General features: G+C 39.0%; 1 protein-coding gene across 1 annotated transcript; it reads right to left on the bottom strand.

The window, feature by feature from the left end:
* Positions 1-19,115: 19,115 nt before the first annotated feature.
* Positions 19,116-20,075, bottom strand: LOC144321331 (olfactory receptor 6F1-like). The gene has a single exon (XM_077910889.1). The coding sequence runs from the start codon at positions 20,073-20,075 to the stop codon at positions 19,116-19,118; it is 960 nt and encodes a 319-aa protein (XP_077767015.1).
* Between the last annotated feature and the right edge of the window lie 807 nt (positions 20,076-20,882).

Genomic DNA, 20,882 nt, shown 5'->3' with positions numbered 1-20,882 from the left:
AAACTCAAAGACAACCTACAGAATGGGAGAAGATATTTGCAAATGACATATCAGATAAAGGGCTAGTTTCCAAGATCTATAAAGAACTTATTAAACTCAACACCAAAGAAACAAACAATCCAATCATGAAATGGGCAAAAGACATGAACAGAAATCTCATAGAGGAAGACATAGACATGGCCAACATGCATATGAGAAAATGCTCTGCATCACTTGCCATCAGGGAAATACAAATCAAAACCACAATGAGATACCACCTCACACCAGTGAGAATGGGGCAAATTAACAAGGCAGGAAACAACAAATGTTGGAGAGGATGTGGAGAAAAGGGAACCCTCATACACTGTTGGTAGGAATGTGAACTGGTGCAGCCACTCTGGAAAACTGTGTGGAGGTTCCTCAAAGAGTTAAAAATAGACCTGCCCTACGACCCAGCAATTTCACTGTTGGGGATTTACCCCAAAGATACAGATGTAATGAAACGCCGGGACACCTGCACCCCGATGTTTATAGCAGCAATGTCCACAATAGCCAAACTGTGGTAGGAGCCTCAGTGTCCATCGAAAGATGAATGGATAAAGAAGATGTGGTTTACGTATACAATGGAATATTACTCAGCCATTAGAAATGACAAATACCCACCATTTGCTTCAACGTGGATGGAACTGGAGGGTATTATCCTGAGTGAAGCAAGTCGTTCAGATAAGGACCAAAATTACATGTTCTCATTCATTTGGGGAATATAAATAATAGTGAAAGGGAATAGAAGGGAAGGGAGAAGAAATGGGTAGGAAATATGGGAAAGGGAGACAGAACATGAAGACTCCTAACTCTGGGAAATGAACTAGGAGTTGTGGAAGGGGAGGTCTGTGGGGTTTGGGCTGAATGGGTGATGGGCACTCATGGGGGCACTTGACAGAATGAGCACTGGATATTTTTCTGTATGTTGGCAAATTGAACACCAATAAAAATAAATTTATTATTAAAATGTAAAACAAAATCCAATTTGTCTGATATAGGGATGGCTACTCCATCTTTCTTTTGAGGATCATTTGAATTAAAAATATTTGTGTATCATCTCACTTTCAAACTTACTCATATCTGTTTGACTTAGATCTCTGGCCCTAACCTTATCCTGTTCTTTCATTTGAGATGAATTCTTCAGGCTTAGCATTTTGTCTAAATCTCTGTTTTCTTCTTTGTGTTCGAAAAGCCCATTATATTTCCTGTTCCTGGGAGTCATGGGTTTATGAGGAAGAGTTTATATAGTTTCCAGAGCCTACCCTTCATGGCATGTCTCTGGTGTGTGCTGCGTGCACTCTACTCTTGTGTTTTAGTTGCTCTGGCCTTCAGGCCAGTCATCTGCAGAGACTCTCCTCACCCACATTGGCAGTGTTTGATCCTTGGCCAGGTTGTGCTGAAATTTTTTTGAATTTAACTAGGTGTTCTCTGATCTGCTTGTTAAGTAAGATTTGATACTACTTCCACTAGAACAGAAGCTTTTCAGGACTCTCTGGCCAGGAGACGTTGTCTTTCTGCTGATCTTCTAAAAGGGGTCTACTGCACTGGGGTTGAGGCAAACTTGACCAATAAGTGTACAGCCAGAGCTCAGGGGTATGGGAGTTTGTGTAAGCAGGTTAGATAGGCACTGTAGGCCCTGTGTTCTTTATCACAGGTAGCCCTATGTTTATGCTGAGGAATAGGTAGGTGATGGAGATAGTGTCAGCCAGCTCCTTTATACCTGGAGAGGAATTTCAGGATATGTTGCTTCTTGAGAAGAGCAAATAATCCTTCTGTGTATCCCAGGTATTTTTCAGATCACCTTTTCTACACTGTCTGCTTCCTAGTTTTTTACCTGCCTTCTCTCCAAGAGCAGAACAGTGTCTTCCAGGCCCCATCCCAGGCAAGCTTGCTGACTTTTTTCTTTCAAGATTTTATTTAAATTCAAGTTAATTCATATAGAGAGCAGTATCAGTTTCAGAGGTAGAATTTAGTGATTCATCAGTAGCATATACACCCAGGCCTCATCCCATTATGTGCTCTAGTTAATGCCCATTACCCAGGTACTCCAACCCCAATTACCTTCCCTCCGAAGACCCTCAGTGTGTCCCCTGTATTTAAGAGTCTCTTATGATTGCCTTCCTCTCTGTTTATCTTTTTTTAATTTTCCTTCTCTTCCTCTATGTTCATCTATTTTGTTTCTTAAATTCCACATATGAGTTAAATCATATGATACTTGTCTTTCTCAGACTTATCTATCAACTGCACTACTAGTACTAGTAGTACAACATATGTTGGGTCTTGCTACACTGGGACTGACACATACTTGATCAAGAAGGGCAGTTGTGTTGAGCGTTGAGGTGTGGGACTTGGCATAAGCAGGTTAGGCAACCAGTGTCCCAGCTGACCTGCATTCCTCAGATGGCCCTGCATTTATGCTGAGGGGTGAGGGAGGGAAATGGTGCCAGCCAGCTCCCTTGTCCTCAGAAAGGCATCTCCTTGAAAACTAATTCTCAGTGATTCATTCCAAGAAATGCAATAATCACCCTCTTGTGTGCTCCAGGCATTTCTCAGGTAGCTGTTTCCACATGGTCTGCCCCTGGGTTTTTCGCCTGCCTTTTCATCTGGAGTAGGGCACTGCTTTCAGGGCTCTATCCCAAACCAGCCCATCGGCCTTTAAAACTCTAGGCTTTAAAAAACAAAACAAAACAAAACAAAACAAAACAAAAGCGAAACAAAAAAACTCTAGGCTTTAAACCCCACTGGTTGCAAGAACTCATGAAAATAAGCCCCTCTATTTTCCCCATTCTAGTTCATGGGAAAATGTTCTAGTTATTTCCATGTCTCCTCTTTGTCTGACCTTCCTCTGTGACCTTGGCTCCCTCATTTCCCCTCCATAGCACCAGAGAGACCTATCTTCTCCAAAATAAGTCTCTGCACTTCCTATTTTCTTCAGTGTGGCTTTGTCTCTCCCCTTAGTTGTAGAGTTTGTTCTTTCAGTCTTCAGATTGATTTCTGAGGTGATTAGAATGATTTGACAATTATCTGGCTATGTTTCCAGAATGAGACAAGCCTAGTGTCATCCTACTATGCCATCATCTTGGCTCCTTCTCCCCACATCTTCATTTTTTTCTTTTTGCATTTAAGCTTAGTTGCTTTCCATTACCCTATCTTCCAAATTGCTGATTCACCTTTATGTGTTCTATAAACTTCCTTTAAAAAAAGATTACTTATTTATTTGAGAGAGAAAGCGAGAAAGAGCACAAGCATGGAGAGGGGCAAAAGGAGAAAAGCAGACTCCCCACTGAGAGCACAGCCTTACACAGAGCTCAAGCCCAGGACTGCAAGATCATGACCTGAGTTGAAGTCTTACCTAACCAACTGAACCAGCAAAGTGCTCCTATGTTCTTTAAACTTCTACTAATACTTCAAAGTGCATTATTTATTTCATTTGTTGGATTTTTAAATTCTAATTTTATCCACTCATTTCTCAAGTCCATTTAGTATCTTTATAAACATTACTTTAGATTCTTCATCAAGGATATTGCTCATCTCTAATTCCATTTAGCTCTTTTGCTATGATTTTTGTCTTTTTCTTTCATTGGAGGTATATATGTCTTTCTTCTTATTTTATCTAAATCTCTGTGTTTTATTAATGCATAGTTAAGTCAACCATATCTCCTGGTCTTGAAATTAGTGGACTTGTGTTGAAAAGTACTTATAGTCTCCTGTAGCACAATACCCCCTGGTCAGCAGAAAACAGAACTCTAGGGGCATTTACTCTGTAGGTTATGAGCACCCCACTGCTATGGTCAAGCCACATTTTCTGCTGCTTCTGCTTCTTCCTCTCCTCCTCCTTTTCCTCCTCCCCCCTCCTCCTTCTCTTCCTCCTTTTCTTCTTCTTCTTCTTCTTCTTCTTCTTCTTCTTCTTCTTCTTCTTCTTCTTCTTCCTCCTTCTATATGGCTTCTACATTATGATTACCTGCACAAGGTCTCTTCTGCCAGTCTTCAGGTCATCTTAAAAGTTAGTTGCATATGTGTATTTGTTATCTCAGTATATCCATGGGACAAAGGGAACTCAGGATCATCATGAAAACATTTTCCCCAAACCCCTGAATTCCTGTGTTCACCTTAGGATCTTTGAGCATATTTAGAATATTTTATTTGAAGGTGTTTCTAATAAATCTAATTTTTGTGTTTCTCTAGGAACAATTTCCAGGATGGTTATTTGTTTGTTGCTTTTTAACATTTTTTTATTTAAATCCCAGTCAGTCAAGAGAGGGAATAACATTAGTTTCATGTGTATACTATAGTGACTCAACACTTTTATACAACACTCAGTGATCATCACTACAGGAGCACTCTTTAGTCTCCATCACCTATTTAACTCATCATCCTTCCACCTTCTCTCTGGGAACCATCATCTTGTTCTCTATAGTTAAGGGTCTGTTTCTTGATTTGTATTTCTCTCTCCCTTACCTTTGCCCATTTGTTTTCTTAAGTTTCTTTCTTAAATTCTACCATATGAGTGAAATCATAAGGTACTTGTCATCCTCCAAGTAATTTATTTGGTGTAACAGAATATTCTGTAGCTCCATCCACATCATTACAAAGGCCAAGATTTCATTTTTTTAAGATTTTTATTTATTCATCACACACAGACACAGACACACACACACACACGTGCACGCAGGCAGAGACACAGACAGAGGGAGAAGTAGGCTCCATGCAGGGAGCCTGACGAGGGACTGGATCCTGGGTTTCCAGGATCACACCCTGGGCTGAAGGCAGCGCTAAACTGCTGAGCCACCCAGGCTACCCAGATATCATTTTTTGATGGCTGAGTAATATTGAAATTTTGAAACTTTTTCTTCCTTTTCTATTTTTTGGAATAGTTTGAGGAGAATAGGTGTTAACTGTACTTTAAATGTTTGATAGACCTCACCTGTGAAGTCTTCTGGCCCTGAACTTTTTTAGTTGGTGGATTTATGATTACTACTTCAATTACTTTTAATCAATGTGTTCAAGTTTTCTATATCTTCTTCTTTCAGTTTTGGTGGTATAATGTTTTTAAGAAATATAGACTTTTCTTCCAGCTTCTGTAATTTGTTGGCACATAGATTTTCATAATCTTCTCTTACAATTGTGTGTCTTTCTGTGATGTTGGTTACTTATACTCTCTCAGTTGTGATTTTATTTAATGGGATTCTGTATCTTTTCTCTTTGATAAGTCCGGATACAGGCTTATCAAATTTTTTTTCGAAGAACCAACTCCTGGTTTCATTGACATATTCTATTTTTTGTGGTTTCTATATCAACTTTTTCTACTCTATTAGTATTTTCTTCTTCTACTGGCTTTAGTATTTATTTTGTGTTCTTCTCTAGCTCTTTTACATGTTTAGGTATTTATTGAACATTTTTCATACTTCTTTAAGTAGACCTGTATTGCATTATACTTCCCTCTTAAGCCTGCTTTTGTTGCATTATTTTGGATTATTTTTAACGGGAGAAAATATTTCTTTTTTTTATTGGACTTCAATTTACCAACTTATAGCATAACACCCGCTGCTCATCCCATCAAGTGCCCTGGTCAGTACCCAATCACCCCCAACGCCACCCACCCCCCTTTACAGAAACCACTTGTTTGTTTCCCATAGTTAGGAGTCTCTCAAGTTCTGTCCCATCTCTGATATTTCTCTGATATTTACTCCTTTTTTCTCCTCCCTTCCCCTTTATTCCCTCTCACTATTCTTTATATTCCCCAAAGAATGAGACTATATGATGTTTGTCCTTCTCCGATTGACTTATATCACTCAGCAAAATACTCTCCAGTTCCATCCTCGTCGAAGCAAATAGTGGGTATTTGTCGTTTCTAATGGCTGAGTAATATTCCATTGTATATATAGACCACAGCTTCTTTATCCATTCATCTTTTGAGGGACACTGAGGCTTCTTCCACAGTGGCTATTGTGGACATTGCTGCTATAAACCTTGGGGTGCAGGTGTCTTGGCGTTTCACAGCATCTGTATCTTTGGGGTAAATCCCCAGCAGTGCAATTCCTGGGTGTAGGGCAGATCTATTTTTAACTCTTTGAGGAACCTCCACACAGTTTTCCAGAGTGGCTGCACCAGTTCACATTCCCACCAACAGTGCAGGAGGGTTCCCCTTTCAACACATCCTCTCCAACATTGTTGTTTCCTGCCTTGTTAATTTTCCCCATTCTCACTGGTGTGAGGTGGTATCTCATTGTGGTTTTGATTTGTATTTCCCTGATGGCAAGTGATGCAGAGCATTTTCTCATGGGCTTGTTGGCCATGTCTATATTTTCTTCTGTGAGATTTCTGTTCATGTCTTTTATCCATTTCATTTTTGGATTGCTTCTTTGCTGTTGAGTTTAATAAGTTCTTTAAAGATCTTGGAACCTAGCCCTTTATCTGATAGGTCATTTGCAAATATCTTCTCCCATTCAGTAGGTTCTTTTTAGTTTTGTTGACTGTTTCTTTTGTTGTGCAAAAGCTGTTTATCTTGATAAAGTCCCAATTGTTCATTATTGTTCTTGTTCCTCTTGCTTTCATGGATGTATCTTGCAAGAAGTTGCTGTGGCCGGGTTCAAGAAGGGTGTTGCCTGTGTTCTTCTCTAGGATTTGGATGGAATCTTGACTCATATTTAGATTTTTCATCTTTTTTGAGTTTATCTTTGTGTATGGTGCAAGAGAGTGGTCTACTTTCATTCTTCTGCATGTGGATGTCCAATTTTCCCAGCACCATTTATTGGAGAGGCTGTCTTTTTTCCAGTGGATAGTCTTTCCTGCTTTGTCGAATATTAGTTGACCATAAAGTTAAGGGTCCACTTTTTGATTCTCTATTCTGCTCCATTGATCTATGGGTCTGTTTTTGTGCCAGTACCACACTGTCTTGATGACCACAGCTTTGTAGTACAACCTGAAATCTGGCATTGTGATGCCCTCAGCTATGATTTTTTTTTAATATCGCCCTGGCTATTCGGGGTCTTTTCTGATTTCACACAAATCTTAACATAATGTATTCCAACTCTCTGAAGAAAGTCCATGGTATTTTGATAGGGATTGCATTAAATGTGTGAATTGCCCTGGATAACATAGACATTTTCACAATACTAATTCTTCCAATCCATGAGCATGGACTATTTTTCCATCTCTTTGTGTCTTCCTCAGTTTCTTTCAGAAGTGTTCTATAGTTTTAAGGGTATAGATCCTTTACCTCTTTGGTTAGGTTTATTCCTAGGTATCTTATTCTTTTGGGTGCAATTGTAAATGGGATTGACTCCTTAATTTATCTTTCTTCAGTATCTTGTTAGTGTATAGATATGTCACTGACTTCTGGGCATTAAATTTCTATCCTGCCACACTTTCGAATTTCTGTATGAGTTCTAGACATTTTGGGGTGGAGTCTTTTGGGTTCTCTATGTACAGTATCATGCCATCTGCGAAGAGGGACAGTTTGACTTCTTCTTTGCCAATTTGAATGCCTTTTATTGTTTTTTCTTTTTGTTGCCTGATTGCTGAAGATAGGACTTCTATTACTATGTTGAACAGCAGTGGTGAGAGTGGACATCTCTGTCTTGTTCCTGATCTTAGGGGAAAGGCTGCCAGTGCTTCCCCATTAAGAATGATATTTGCTGTGGACTTTTCGTAAATGGCTTTTAAGATGCTGAGGGATGTTTCCTCTATCCATACACTCTGAAGAGTTTTGATCAGGAATGGATGCTTTATTTTGTCAAAAGCTTTCTCTGCATCTATTGAGAGCACTCTATTTTTCTTGTCTTTTCTCTTGCTGATATGATCAATCACTTTGATTGCTTTGTGAGTGTTGAACCAGCCTTGTGTCCCGGGGATGAATCCCAGCTGTTCATGGTGGATAATCTTCTTAATGTATTGTTGGATCCTATTGGCTAGTATCTTGTTGAGAATTTTTGCATCCATATTCATCAGTGATATTGGTCTATAATTCTCCTTTTTGGTGGTGTCTTTTTCTGTTTTGGAATTAAGGTGATGCTGGCTGAAAGAACGAGTTTGGAAGTATTACATCTCTTTCTATCTTTCTGAACAGTTTTAGTGGAATAGGTATGATTTCTTCTTTAGACATTTGATAGAATTCCCCTCGGAAGCCATCTGGCCCTCGACTTTTGTGTCTTGGGAGTTTTTTGATGACTGCTTCAATTTCCTCCCTGGTTATTGGCCTGTTCAGCTTTTCTATTTCTTCCTGTTCCAGTTTTGGCAGTTTGTTTCCAGAAATGTGTCCATTTCTTCTAGATTGTCTAATTTATTGGCATATAGGTGCTCATAATAAGTTTTTAAGATCGTTTGTATTTCCTTGGTATTGGTGGTGATCTCTCCTTTCTCATCCATGATTTTATTAATTTGAGTCTTCTCTCTCTTCTTTTTAATAAGTAAGGCTAATGGTTTATCCTTCTTATTAATTCTTTCAAAGAATCAACTCCGGGTTTTGTTAATCTGTTTCACAGTTCTTCTGGTCTCTTTATCTTTGAGTTCTGCTCGAATCTTTTTAACTCTCTTCTTCTGCTGGGTGTAAGATATATTTGCTGTTTTTCTCCAGCTCCTTTAGGTGCAAGGACCGCTTTTGTATCTGAGTTCTTCCCAGTTTTTGGATGTATGCTTGCATTGCGATGTATTTCCCCCTCAGGACTGCTTTTGCTGTATCCCAAAGATTTTGAACAGTTGTATCTTCATTCTCATTACTTTTCATGAATCTTTTTAATTCTTCCTTAAGTTCCTGGTTGACCTTTTCATTTTTTAGCAAGGTGGTCCTTAACCTACATGTGTTTGAAGGCCTTCCAAACTTCTTGTGATTTAGTTCTAATTTCAAGGCATCATGGTCTGAGAATATGCAGGGGATGATCCCAATCTTTTGGTATCCATTAAGACCTGATTTGTGACCCAGTATTTGGTCTATTCTGGAGAAAGTTCCATGTGCACTTGAGAAGAATGTGTATTCAGTTGTGTTTGGATGTAAAGTTCTGTAAATATTGGTGAAATCCATCTCATCCGGTGTATCATTTAAAGCTTTTGTTTCTTTGGAGATGTTGTGCTTAGAAGATCTGTCAATTACAGATATGGCTGTGTTCAACTCTCCCTGTATAAGTGTATTATTATCTACGTATGACTTAACTTTGGTTATTAATTGATTAATATACTTTGGCAGCTCCCACATTCGGGGCATGAATATTGGTGATTGTTAAGTCCTCTTGTTGGATATATCCTTTAAGTATGATACAGTGTCCCTCTTCGTCTCTTACTACAGTATTTGGAATAAACTTTAATTTATCTGATATAAGGATGGCTACCCCTGCTTTCTTTTGAGGACCATTTGAATGCTAAATGGTCCTCCAACGTTTTATTTTCAGGCTGTAGGTGTCCTTAGGTGTAAAATGTGTCTGTTGTACACAGCAAATAGTTGGGTGCTGCTTTTTTATCCAGGCTGAAACCCTGTTCCTTTTGATGGGGTCATTAAGCCCATTCACGTTCAGAGATACTATTGAAAGATATGAATTTAGTGTCATCATAATACCTATTCAGTCCCTGTTTTTGTGGATTATTTCCTTGGTCCTCCTCTTTCCATTACAGCGTCCTCCTTAGTATTTATTGCAGAGCTGGCTTGTTTGTCACATATTCTTTCAGTTCCTGACTATCTTGGAAGCTCTTTATCTCTCCTTCTATTTTTGAATGAGACCCTTGCTGGATAAAGTATTCTTGGCTGCAGGTTCTTCTCATTTAGTATCTTGAATATATCCTGCCAGCCCTTTCTGGCCTGCCAGGTCTCTGTGCAGAGGTCTGCTGTTAATCTAATATTTCTCCTCATAAAATTTAGAGATTTTATTGTCTCTTGCTGTTTTAAAGATATTCTCTTTATCTTTGAAATTTGCAAGTTTTGAAAGGTGAATGGATAAAGAAGATGTGGTTTATGTATACAATGGAATATTACTTAGGCATTAGAAATGACAAATACCCATCATTTGCTTCAACGTGAATGAAACTGGAGGGTATTATGCTGAGTCAAATGAGTCAATCGGAGAAGGACAAATATTATATGTTCTCATTCATTTGGGGAATATAAATAATAGTGAAAGATAATAGAAGGGAAGGGAGAAGAAATGGGTAGGAAATATCGGAAAAGGAGACAGAACATAAAGACTCCTAACCCTGGGAAATGAACTAGGGGTGGTGGAAGGGGAGGAGGGCACGGGGTTGGGAGTGAATAGGTGATGGGCACTGAGGTGGGCACTTGACAGGATGAACATTGGGTGTTATTCTGTATGTTGACAAATTGAACACCAATAAAAATAAATGTATTAAAAACAAGAAATTTGTAAGTTTCACTCTTAAATTTGAGGTGTTGAGCGCTTTGTTTGATCTTAGGGGAGGGGATGTCTCAGTCCTGGATCTGAATGCCTGTTTCCCTTCCCAAGTTAAGAAAGTTCTCAGTTATGATTTGTTCAAATACATATTCTGGACCTCTGTTCTTTTCGGTGCCCTTGGGAACCTCAATTAAACGTAGATTTTTCTTTCTGAAGTTGTCATTTAATTCCCTTAATCTCTCTTCATGATCTTTTAATTGTTTTTCTCTTTTTTTCCTCAGTTTCCCTCCTTGCCATCAACTTGTCTTCTATGTCACTCACTCATTCTTCTACCTCATTAACCTCATTGTTTGGACCTCTGGTTTGGATTGCATCTCATTTCATTGATTTTTAATCTCTGCCTGATTAGATCTAAATTCTGCAGTCATGAAGTCTCTTGAGTCCTTTATGCTTTTTTCTAGAGCACCCAGTAGCTTTATAATTGTGCTTCTGAATTGGCTTTCTGACATTGAATTGCAATCCAAATTTTGTAACTCCTGGAGAGGACTGTTTCAGATTATTTCTTTTGAGGTGAGTTTTTCCTTCTATTCATTTTGCTCAGTGCAGAGTGGCCAAAAACAAGTTGTACTGGAAAAAGGAGAAAAAGAGATAAGAGAAATAAGAAAAGAAAGAAGAAGAAAAAGAGAAAAATAAGTGAGGCGAAGCAAACAGAAAACAAAAAATAAGGGGTAGTATCTTCTGATTCTATATACTGTAATTCCCTCGACTTCCCCCGGAATTTTCTAGTGCTGCTTGGTCAGTAACTTGCTTTTCCCCTGTCCTTCTAGCTGGTCTTCTGGGGGAGGGGCCTGCTGTGCTGATTCTCACGTGTGCACCTGGGGGAGGTGCTCAGCCCCATGCCTGGTGCATGGCTCACTGGGAGTTGTTTATCCTGTTCATCCTGTGAGCCCACTGTATTGTTTATCCTGTGAGGCCCCAAGAGGGACAGCAACAGTGTGTGTGATCAGCTCACCAGCCCTGGATTCAGCTCCTGCAGTAAGTACCCCAGCTCCCAGTCCACAGGCACCTCGGTGCTCCGGGGCGGGTGCCGCCCATCTGCACACCTCGGGGCCGCCCAGTAGCAGGAGCGTCCTTGCTGTCCTGTGCCCTCCTTTCCTCTGCCTGTCCCAGGGGGAGTGCCATAACTTGGGCTGTGTCTCCCAGCGCTCTGGGCTCCCGGGCTTGCACTGCTGTAATCGCGGTCCCAGGGGATGCAGCCCCCTCCCCGCGCCGCCGAGCCACTGCCTGAGCCCTCAGAGCTGCTCCCGGGCCCCACCCTGCCCGCAGTGCAGCGCTTTAGGGAGCTCCGCCCCGGTGTGTGGTGCGCTCTCCCTCGGGGTGCTGGTCCTCGGTTAGTGCCCCTGGGAGCCCGAGGGCATCCCCGCCCTCCTGGGTCCTGCTCCCCCTCCTGCGAGCCCCTTTCCCCCCGGAAGGTTGGTGCAGCTCCTGCTTCTCCAGGACGGGGCTCTCCTGTCCTGGGGACACTCGCCCCGGCCTCAGCCCGGCTCCTGGGGCCCCTCCCCCTTGGAGGCCTTTTGTTTCTTTATCTTTTTCCCCGTCTTCCTACCCTGATAGAAGCGCGAACTCTTCTCACTGTAGCATTCCAGCTGCTCTCTTTTTAAATCTCAGGCCGAATTCATAGATTTTCAGGATGAGTTGAAGGTTTTCTAGGTAGTTTGGTGGGGACGGGTGACTTGACCCTACTCTTCCGCCATCTTGCCCCCTTCCAATATTTTGGATTTTTGTGTTTTTATTTTCATTTATATCTCTGATTTTATTATTGTTTTCTTTTTTTATTGGTTGACCCCTTCGGTATTTAGCAGTTTGTTGTTTAACGTCCATGTATTGTGGTCTCTCTAAAGTTTTTCTTGTAGTTAACTTGTATTTTCATAGTATTGTGGTCATAAAAGGTATATGGTAGGTTGTCAGTATCTTTTTTTATTATTGTTGACACTTCATTTATCATATAATATGTGATCTGTCTTGGAGAATATTCCATATGCATTTGAAAATAATGTGTATTCTGATGTTTTAGGATTGAATGTTGTGAATATATCTGTAATTCCATCTGGTCCAATGTATTTGGGTGCTCCCACGTTGGGGGCATAAATATTTATAATCATTAGATCTCCTTGTTGGATCATCCAACTTATGATATAGTGCCCTCCTTTCTCTCTTGTTACTATCGTTGTTTTAAAGTGTAATGTTCTGATTAAGCATTGCTACTCTGGCTTTCTTTTGAAACCATTGCAAGATAAATGTTTCTTCATCTCCGACTTTCAATGTGCTGGTATCTTTAGGTCTAAACGGAGACTCTTGTAGGCAACATATAGATGGGTCATGTTTTTTTGTTGTTGTTTTTGTTTTTGTTGTTGTTGTTGTTGTTGTTTTTATCCATTCTGACACCCTCTGTCTTTTGATTAGAGCATTTAGTCTATTTACATTCAGAGTAATTAGTGAAAGATGCGCATATTGCCATTTTAGTACTTGTTTTGATTTTGTTTCTGGAGATTTTCTCTGTTTCTCTATTGCCTTTGTTTCTTTTGGTCTCCTTTGCACTCAAAGTATCCTCTTTAGTATTTCTTTCAGAGCTCGTTTAGTGGTCATGAATTCCTTAATTTTTGGTTTGTCTGGGAAATTCTTTATTTCTCCTTATATTCTGAATGGTAGCCTTCCTGGATAGAGTATTGATGGTTGCAGAATTTTCCCAAGCAGTACTTGGTATAAATCATGCCACACCCCTCCAGCTTCCCAAGTTTCTGTTGAGAAATGTTGAGCCTGTCTTATGGGTCTCCCCTTGTAAGTTAAGGACTTCTTGTGTCTCTATGCTTTAAAGCATTTTTTAACATTGTATTTTGCAAATTTAATTATAATATTCTTGATTTTGGCCTGCTATTGTTGTTTTTGATGAAAGTTGTCTATGCCTCCTGCATCTTGATGTCTGTTTCCTTCCCCTGAATAAGGAAGGTTTTTACTTTTATTTATTGAAATATTTTTTTCTGTTTCCTTTACTGTCTCTTCTTCTTCTGGAACTTTGATAAAATTATTGTTATATTTGATGGAGTCGGTGAGTTCCCTTAGTCTATTCTCATATTGCATAATTATTTCTCTGCTTTGTACAGCTTAATTATTTTCCATTATTTTGACTTTTAATACTCTGTTTCTCTGCTTCTTCCAGGCTGATCTTCATTGCATCAAGCCTGTTTCTAATGTTGTTTATTGCATTCTTCATCTCTGATTGATTCTTTATTTTATTTTATTTTATTTTATTTTATTTTATTTTATTTTATTATTTTTTATAAATTTATTTTTTATTGGTGTTTAATTTGCCAACATATAAAATAACACCCAGTGCTCATCCCATCAAGTGCCACCTCAGTGCCCATCACCCAGTCACCCCCACACCCCTCCCACCTCCCTTTCCACCACCCCTAGTTCATTTCCCACATCTTTCATGTTCTGTCTCCCTTTCTGATATTTAGACTCATTTTTTCTCCTTTCCCCTTTATTCCCTTTCACTATATTTTATATGCCCCAAATGAATGAGACCATATAATGTTTGTCCGTCCTTCTCTGATTGACTTATTTCACTCAGCATACTACCCTCCAGTTCCATCCTTGTCGAAGCAAATGGTGGGTATTTGTCATTTCTAATGGCTGAGTAAGATTCTATTGTATACATAGACCACAGCTTCTTTATCCATTCATCTTTCAATGGACACTGAGGCTCTTTCCACAGTTTGGCTATTGTGGACATTGCTGCTATGAACATCGGGGTGCAGGTGTTCCAACAGCGTTTCATTGCATCTGTATCTTTGGGGTAAATCCCCAGCAGTGCAATTGCTGGGTGGCAAGGCAAATCTATTTTTAACTCTTTGAGGAACCTCCACACAGTTTTCCAGAGTGGCTGCACCAGTTCACATTCCCACCAACAGTGCAAGAGGCTTCCCCTTTCTCCACATCCTCTCCAACATTTGTGGTTTCCTGCCTTCTTGATTTTCCCCATTCTCACTGGTGTGAGGTGGTATCTCATTGTGGTTTTGATTTGTATTTCCCTGATGGCCAGTGATGCGGAGCATTTCATCATGCTTGTTGGCCATGTCTGTGTCTTCTTTGGTGAAATTTCTGTTCATGTCTTTTGCCCATTTCATGATTGGATTGTTTGTTTCTTTGGTGTTGAGTTTAATAAGTTCTTTATAGATCTTGGAAACTAGCCGTTTATCTGATAGGTCATTTGCAAATATCTTCTCCCATTCTGTAGGTTGTCTTTGAGTTTTGTTGATGGTATCTTTTGCTTTGCAAAAGCTTCTTATCTTGAAATCTCCCCTTGTGATCCAGTAGTTATCTGTCTTTTCTCAAGCTTCCTTATTCTCCATTATTTTTTCGCAAAAGCTTCTTATCTTGATGAAGTCCCAATAGTTCATTTTAAAAACTTTTGTCTCGGTTTTAAGGGTCCACTGGTTTCTTCTATCATATTCTCAAGTCCAATGAGTATCCTTATGATTAAATTCTCTCTCATGCATGTTACTTACATCTGTGTAGCTTAGATCTCTAGCTGTGGCCTTACCTTGTTCTATAATTTGGGATAAATTCCTACATCCTAGAATTTTTTCTATAAAGCTGCCTTCTTCTGTATTAGAAAAGCTATGTTTCCTTCTCTGAATGTAATGACCTCATGAGAAAAACTTCATGTAGTGTCCACAGTCTGATGCTTCAGGGATTGTCTCCAGGATGTGCTATGTCTCTGCCTGTTGTGTTCTGGCTGCTTTATTCCTCAAGCCAGTGATCTGCAGAGGCTCTTCTTGCCTGCTGTGGCATAGTTTTGTACATGGCCTGAATGTGATGTTTTAACCAGGTGTGCCCTGGAATGTTTGTGAAATGAAACCTGACAACAACTCCTCCAGAAGTAAGGCCCTGCAGAACTCTCTTATCTGGAGACATGGTATAGGCTGAGATTTATACTGGTTTTCAGGGGTGGGTTCCCATGTCTTTGAAACTATGACAATCTTGACTGAGAGGAGCTCTGCAAGAGCATAGAGTTATGATGCTTGGTACAAACAAGTTAGGCAGCCAATGTTGGTGATGTGTTACTTCCCATCATTGGCTTTGCGTTCATCTTAGTGCTGGGAGAAAGTAATGGCACCAAGCAGCTCCTATGTTCATGGAGAGGTATTCTGTGAATGCTGCCTCTTAGGGTACACTCTGAAAAGAGCAATCACCCACCGACACCATGGCCCTGTCTTTCTTCACTTTGCTGTTCCCAGACTCTCTGCCCTTGGTTGTTTTCCTGTCCTATCTCCTGTTTTGCCTTCCAGGCTCTCTCCCATCCAAGCCCACTGACCTTAAAACTCTGCTTTAAAACCCTACTGCTTTCAAGAACTCATGAAAATCTACCCCTCTTTTCCAAGCCAATAGTTTCAGGGAAACTTTCTCCTTGTGTGTTCTCCTGTGTGATCCTCTCTCCTTTCACCATTCTCTGTGACCATAGCTCCCTCCCCTCTGCATTATCCAAGATCCATTTCTTCTCTAAGTCATATCTATGTACTTACTACCTTCTTTGATGTGGTCTCTTCTTTCCCTTCAGCTGACATTGTAAAATGTCCCTTCTGGTTTGATAAGCAAGTCATAGTGGAAAAAGTCTTGTAAGAAAGATTGAGACACATGAAGAGAATATTCCAGAGTAAATGTAGTGCTAAATGTGTGGCATATATGGAAATGAAAATATGTTGATATATTAATGGAGAATTTTCTTGTAAAAATAAGAACTGGTGATGGACTAGTTAAAAATAATGATGGAGTAGGGGACAAAAAGATAATTTCTAAAGTGTGAGGCTTTCTGACTTAAATAATAAGGGACTGGGGCACCTAGGTGGCACAGTGGTTGAACATCTGCTTTTTGCTCAGGGCTTGATCCCAGGGTCCGGGGATCAAGCCCCGTATTGGGCTCCCTGTAGGGAGCCAGCTACTCCCTCTTCCTGTGTCTCTGCCTCTCTCTGTGTGTCTCCAATGAATAAATAAGTCAAACCTTTAAAAAATAATAATAATAAGGGACCACTACATGAGATGTGTGTGTGTGTGTGTTTCCTTACGGGTAATGAAATAAAGTTTAGTTTAGTTTAGTTTAGTTTTCATTTAAACTTCAAGTTTTACAAGAAAAAAATCAGTGAGGCAGAAAGATTCTTTACATGGAAATTAAAACAACAATATTTCAAAAGGACACATAGATATTTAATATTCAAAATTTTAAAGAATCATTTATTGTAGCAAATCTATAACACAAGAAAATCTACAGCCACACAGAAAAGATTTTCACTTTCTTAAATGAAGAGAGTGCTCAAATGCTTATAAAAGTTACCTTTGCATACATTATAATCTCATCTGGTAAAACACAGATTTCTGTAAATGTATTGTCAAGATTTAGCAAAGAAATTGTGGGTAAATATCCTCTGTACAAAATATTTCTTGTTTCATTTATATTCTGTGCAATTTCTTGAAATTCTCTTCTTCAAATCAAAATAAAATACTTGTCACTTCCATTTTTATACTTTCTTGTTAGGGATTATGGTACACTGACTCACATTTGCATTTTGTTTTATTCTCTCAGGATTTATTCTCCAACAACATTGATTCTGAGACTACATGAAAATCTGCTTTAATCAGAGTTACCTTCTGGAAATGTGGTGTTTATTATTGTAACCAAATTTTCTCTTTTCCAGTGAAATCACAGTTATTGTAGTTTCTGAAAATAAGTTTTAAGAATTTATAAAAATAATACATTATGATAAACGTAAATGAATAGAAAAACAGACACATAGATCAATAAACAGAATACAGATTCCATAAGTGAACCCATAACTTTATGGTCAACTAATATTCAACAAAGCAGGAAAGACTATCCACTGGAAAAAAAAAACACAGTTTCTTCAATAGACGGTGCTGGGAAAATTGGACATCCACATGCAGAAGAATGAAATTAGACCATTCTCTTACACCATACACAAAGATAAACTCAAAATGGATGAAAGATCTAAATGTGAGACAAGATTCCATCAAAATCCTAGAGGAGAACACAGGCAACACCCTTCTTGAACTTGGCCACAGCAATTTCTTGCAAGATACATCCACGAAGGCAAAAGAAACAAAAGCAAAAATGAACTATTGGGACTTCAACAAGATACGAAGCTTTTGCACAGCAAAAGAAACAGTCAACAAAACTAAAAGACATCCTACAGAATGGGAGAAGATATTTGCAAATGACGTATCAGATAAAGGACTAGTATCCAAGATCTATAAAGAACTTATTAAACTCAACACCAAAGAAACAAACAATCCAATCATGAAATGGGCAAAAGACATGAACAAAAATTTCACCAAAGAAGACACAGACATGGACAACAATCACATGAGAAAATGCTCCGCATCACTGGCCATCAGGGAAATACAAATCAAAACCACAATGAGATACCACCTCACACCAGTGAGAATGGGGAAAATAAACAAGGCTGGAAACAACAAATGTTGGAGAGGATGTGGAGAAAGAGGAACCCTCTTGCACTGTTGGTGGGAATGTGAACTGGTGCAGCCACTCTGGAAAACTGTGTGGAGGTTCCTCAAAGAGTTAAAAATAGACCTGCTCTACGACCCAGCAATTGCGCTGCTGGGGATTTACCCCAAAGATACAGATGCAGTGAAACGCCAGGACACCTGCACCCCAATGTTTATAGCAGCAATGTCCACAATAGCCAAACTGTGGAGGACCTCAGTGTCCAACGAAAGATGAATGGATAAAGAAGCTATGTTCTATGTATACAATGGAATATTACTCAGCCATTAGAAATTACAAATACCCACTATTTGCTTCGACGTGGAGGGACCTGGAGGGTATTATGCTGAGCGAAATAAGTCAACCAGAGAAGGACAAACATTATATGGTCTCATTCATTTGGGGAATATAATAATTAGTGAAAGGGAATAAAGGGAAGGGAGAGAAAATGAGTGAAAATGTCAGTGAGAATGACAGAACATGAGAGACACCTAACTCTAGGAAATTAACAAAGGGTAGTGGAAGGGGAGGTGGGCTGGGGGTTCAGGTGACTGGGTGATGGGCACTGAGGTGGGCACTTGGTGGGATGAGCACTGAGTGTTATGCTAAATGTTGGCAAATTGAACTCCAATAAATATTTTTTTAAACAAGTAAATGAATGGAGTAGACAAACTTCTTTTTTAAATTGAAGTTGGATTAAGTTACACACTTTTTCTTTTAGGAAATACACAAAATCACCTCAGCTTCTAGTTGCCTTTTCAATGAATTAAATTAATGAAACTAAAAGTTAAATAAAATAATCAATAAAAAGAATGGAAGAAAAGAAAGAAATCCAGTTATAGCTTTGGGATCAATGAAGTGATAAATACAGTACTTAGATATAAATTATTCCATTGAATTGATATTGGAATTATTACTACCATTAATGGGATATGGAAATATTTCTTCAGTTGTGACTGGCTCAGAATATGCTAAACAGAAAGATTGAGTTATGTTTATCATTGTGGCATTGCACTAAGACACTCTTAATTGTACCAATTATACTATGTCTATTTTGGTATAATTCAACCCAAAATGTCCATATTAAGTAATATCAATTTTATAATATAATTTTCAATACTTACCTTTTGAAATTTGGTTTAGGAATCCATTATAAATTGATTATTTTAGAGTGTCTCTCAAATCCTTTGCATGTTTGTGGTCAAAAGCAATATCTTTCTTGCTAGAACTTTTCTGAAAGCTGTCTTCACATCTTTGTTTCTCAGTGTATATATGAGAGGGTTTACCAAAGGGGTAACCACACAGTAAAACACTGAGATCACTTTACCAATGGTGAAGTTGTGCTTCGCTGGAGGGTGAACATAGGCAAAGATAATGGTGCCATAATAGATAGAGACCACAGTGAGATGGGAGGCACAGGTGGAGAAAGTTTTTTTTTGTGCCTTTTGGGAAGACAGCTTGATTATTGTGACCACTATGTAGCCATAAGAGGACATAGTGAGAAGGAAAGAACTTAGAATCACGACAGAGGTACATGTGTAACCCAAAGTCTCCACCAAAAGTGTATCTGAGCAAGAGAGTTTGAAAATGGGGTCTGAGTCACAAAAGAAATGGTTAATCTTCTGAGGGCCACAGAAATTTAGATGAGAAATGAGTATGGTAGGTGGGAGAGGGGCAATGAAGCCCCCAATCCAAGATCCAGCTGAAAACCGCAGGCACATACGAATACTCATGAGGAGTGAATAATGGAGAGGACTGCAGATGGCCAGGTACCGATCATAGGCCATCACTGCTAGCAGTATGCACTCTGTAGCTCCCATAGAGAAAAAGAAGTAGTACTGGGTGATACAACCAGAAACAGAGATGGTAACAACCTGTGAGAGGCAGATGTCCAGCAATTTAGGTACCGTGGCTGTGGTGTACCAGATCTCCAGGAATGACAAATTTCCTAAGAAAATGTACATAGGTGTTTGGAGTGTGATATCCATGAGAACAATGAAAATAATGAGGGTATTTCCCATGAGGGAGAGCAGATATACAATAAGAAATATCACAAACAAGGTGATCCGCAGATGTAGAACACCAGGAAACCCAAGAAAAATGAACTCTGTCACTCTTGTTTGGTTTGTTATATCCATAGCTCATCGTCTCTGATCTAGAATAAACCAGCAAAGCCCAGAGTGTGGTGGATAAGCAAGAATGGAATATTTATTTCATGATAATAGACTTCTAATAATAATTTAAAAAGTTAGTGGCTGGCAGTAACCTTAGTTGGTGTCTTTATAAAAATTTTCCATGAGTTAGCTCATTTGGTTTGCAGAATAATTCTCCAAAATAAATAGTATAATAATCCACTTCTCTAATAAAGAAACTGAGTTGAGAAATCATTTTGTCACTGTTACATCACTTTAAGTGGTGAGACAGATTCTATCCAGGGAGGTTGTTTTAAAAGTCCACAGTCCAAACTAATATATAAAATGTGGCTATTGGAAGAACATAGCATTGTTCCATAACTGAGTATTTCACATACTATTCATTAGATGATGGAGAAAGATAAATAACATGTTTATCAGGGGCTAGTGGATAGGATGGAGCTCTTATAATGAAGCTCCTAGGCATACTTGTTGTCTTATGAAGATAAATGGTTGCCTGCAGTATTAACTTTATTACCCATAATATACACCACCAATTAGGGTTAGGTTGGAGATGGGTACATGAGTAAATTCTATCTCCAGAAAATAGTAGGATTCAACATCTATATGGAGATAATTTTTTCATAAATATTCCCTTAATTTTCTTATTTTTTTATTTTTAGTCATTACACAAACCAATTTTCCTACATTAGGGACAGTAAAGAAAATAATTTTAAGTCAAAAATCCATTATTCTCAATGAACATAGAGTTTGTTTCCATAGTATCATTACTGTGAAAGAACATTTAATATA

This window comes from Canis aureus, chromosome 9, assembly GCF_053574225.1.
Source record: "Canis aureus isolate CA01 chromosome 9, VMU_Caureus_v.1.0, whole genome shotgun sequence".
Classification (NCBI taxonomy): Eukaryota; Metazoa; Chordata; class Mammalia; order Carnivora; family Canidae; genus Canis; species Canis aureus.
The sequence above is the reverse complement of the archived record's forward strand: the minus strand, read 5'-3'. Positions and strand labels throughout refer to the sequence as shown.

Excerpts from the sequence above, each read along its gene's own strand:
- LOC144321331 (XM_077910889.1), bottom strand. The coding sequence starts at position 20,075 with ATGGATATAACAAACCAAACAAGAGTGACAGAGTTCATTTTTCTTGGG.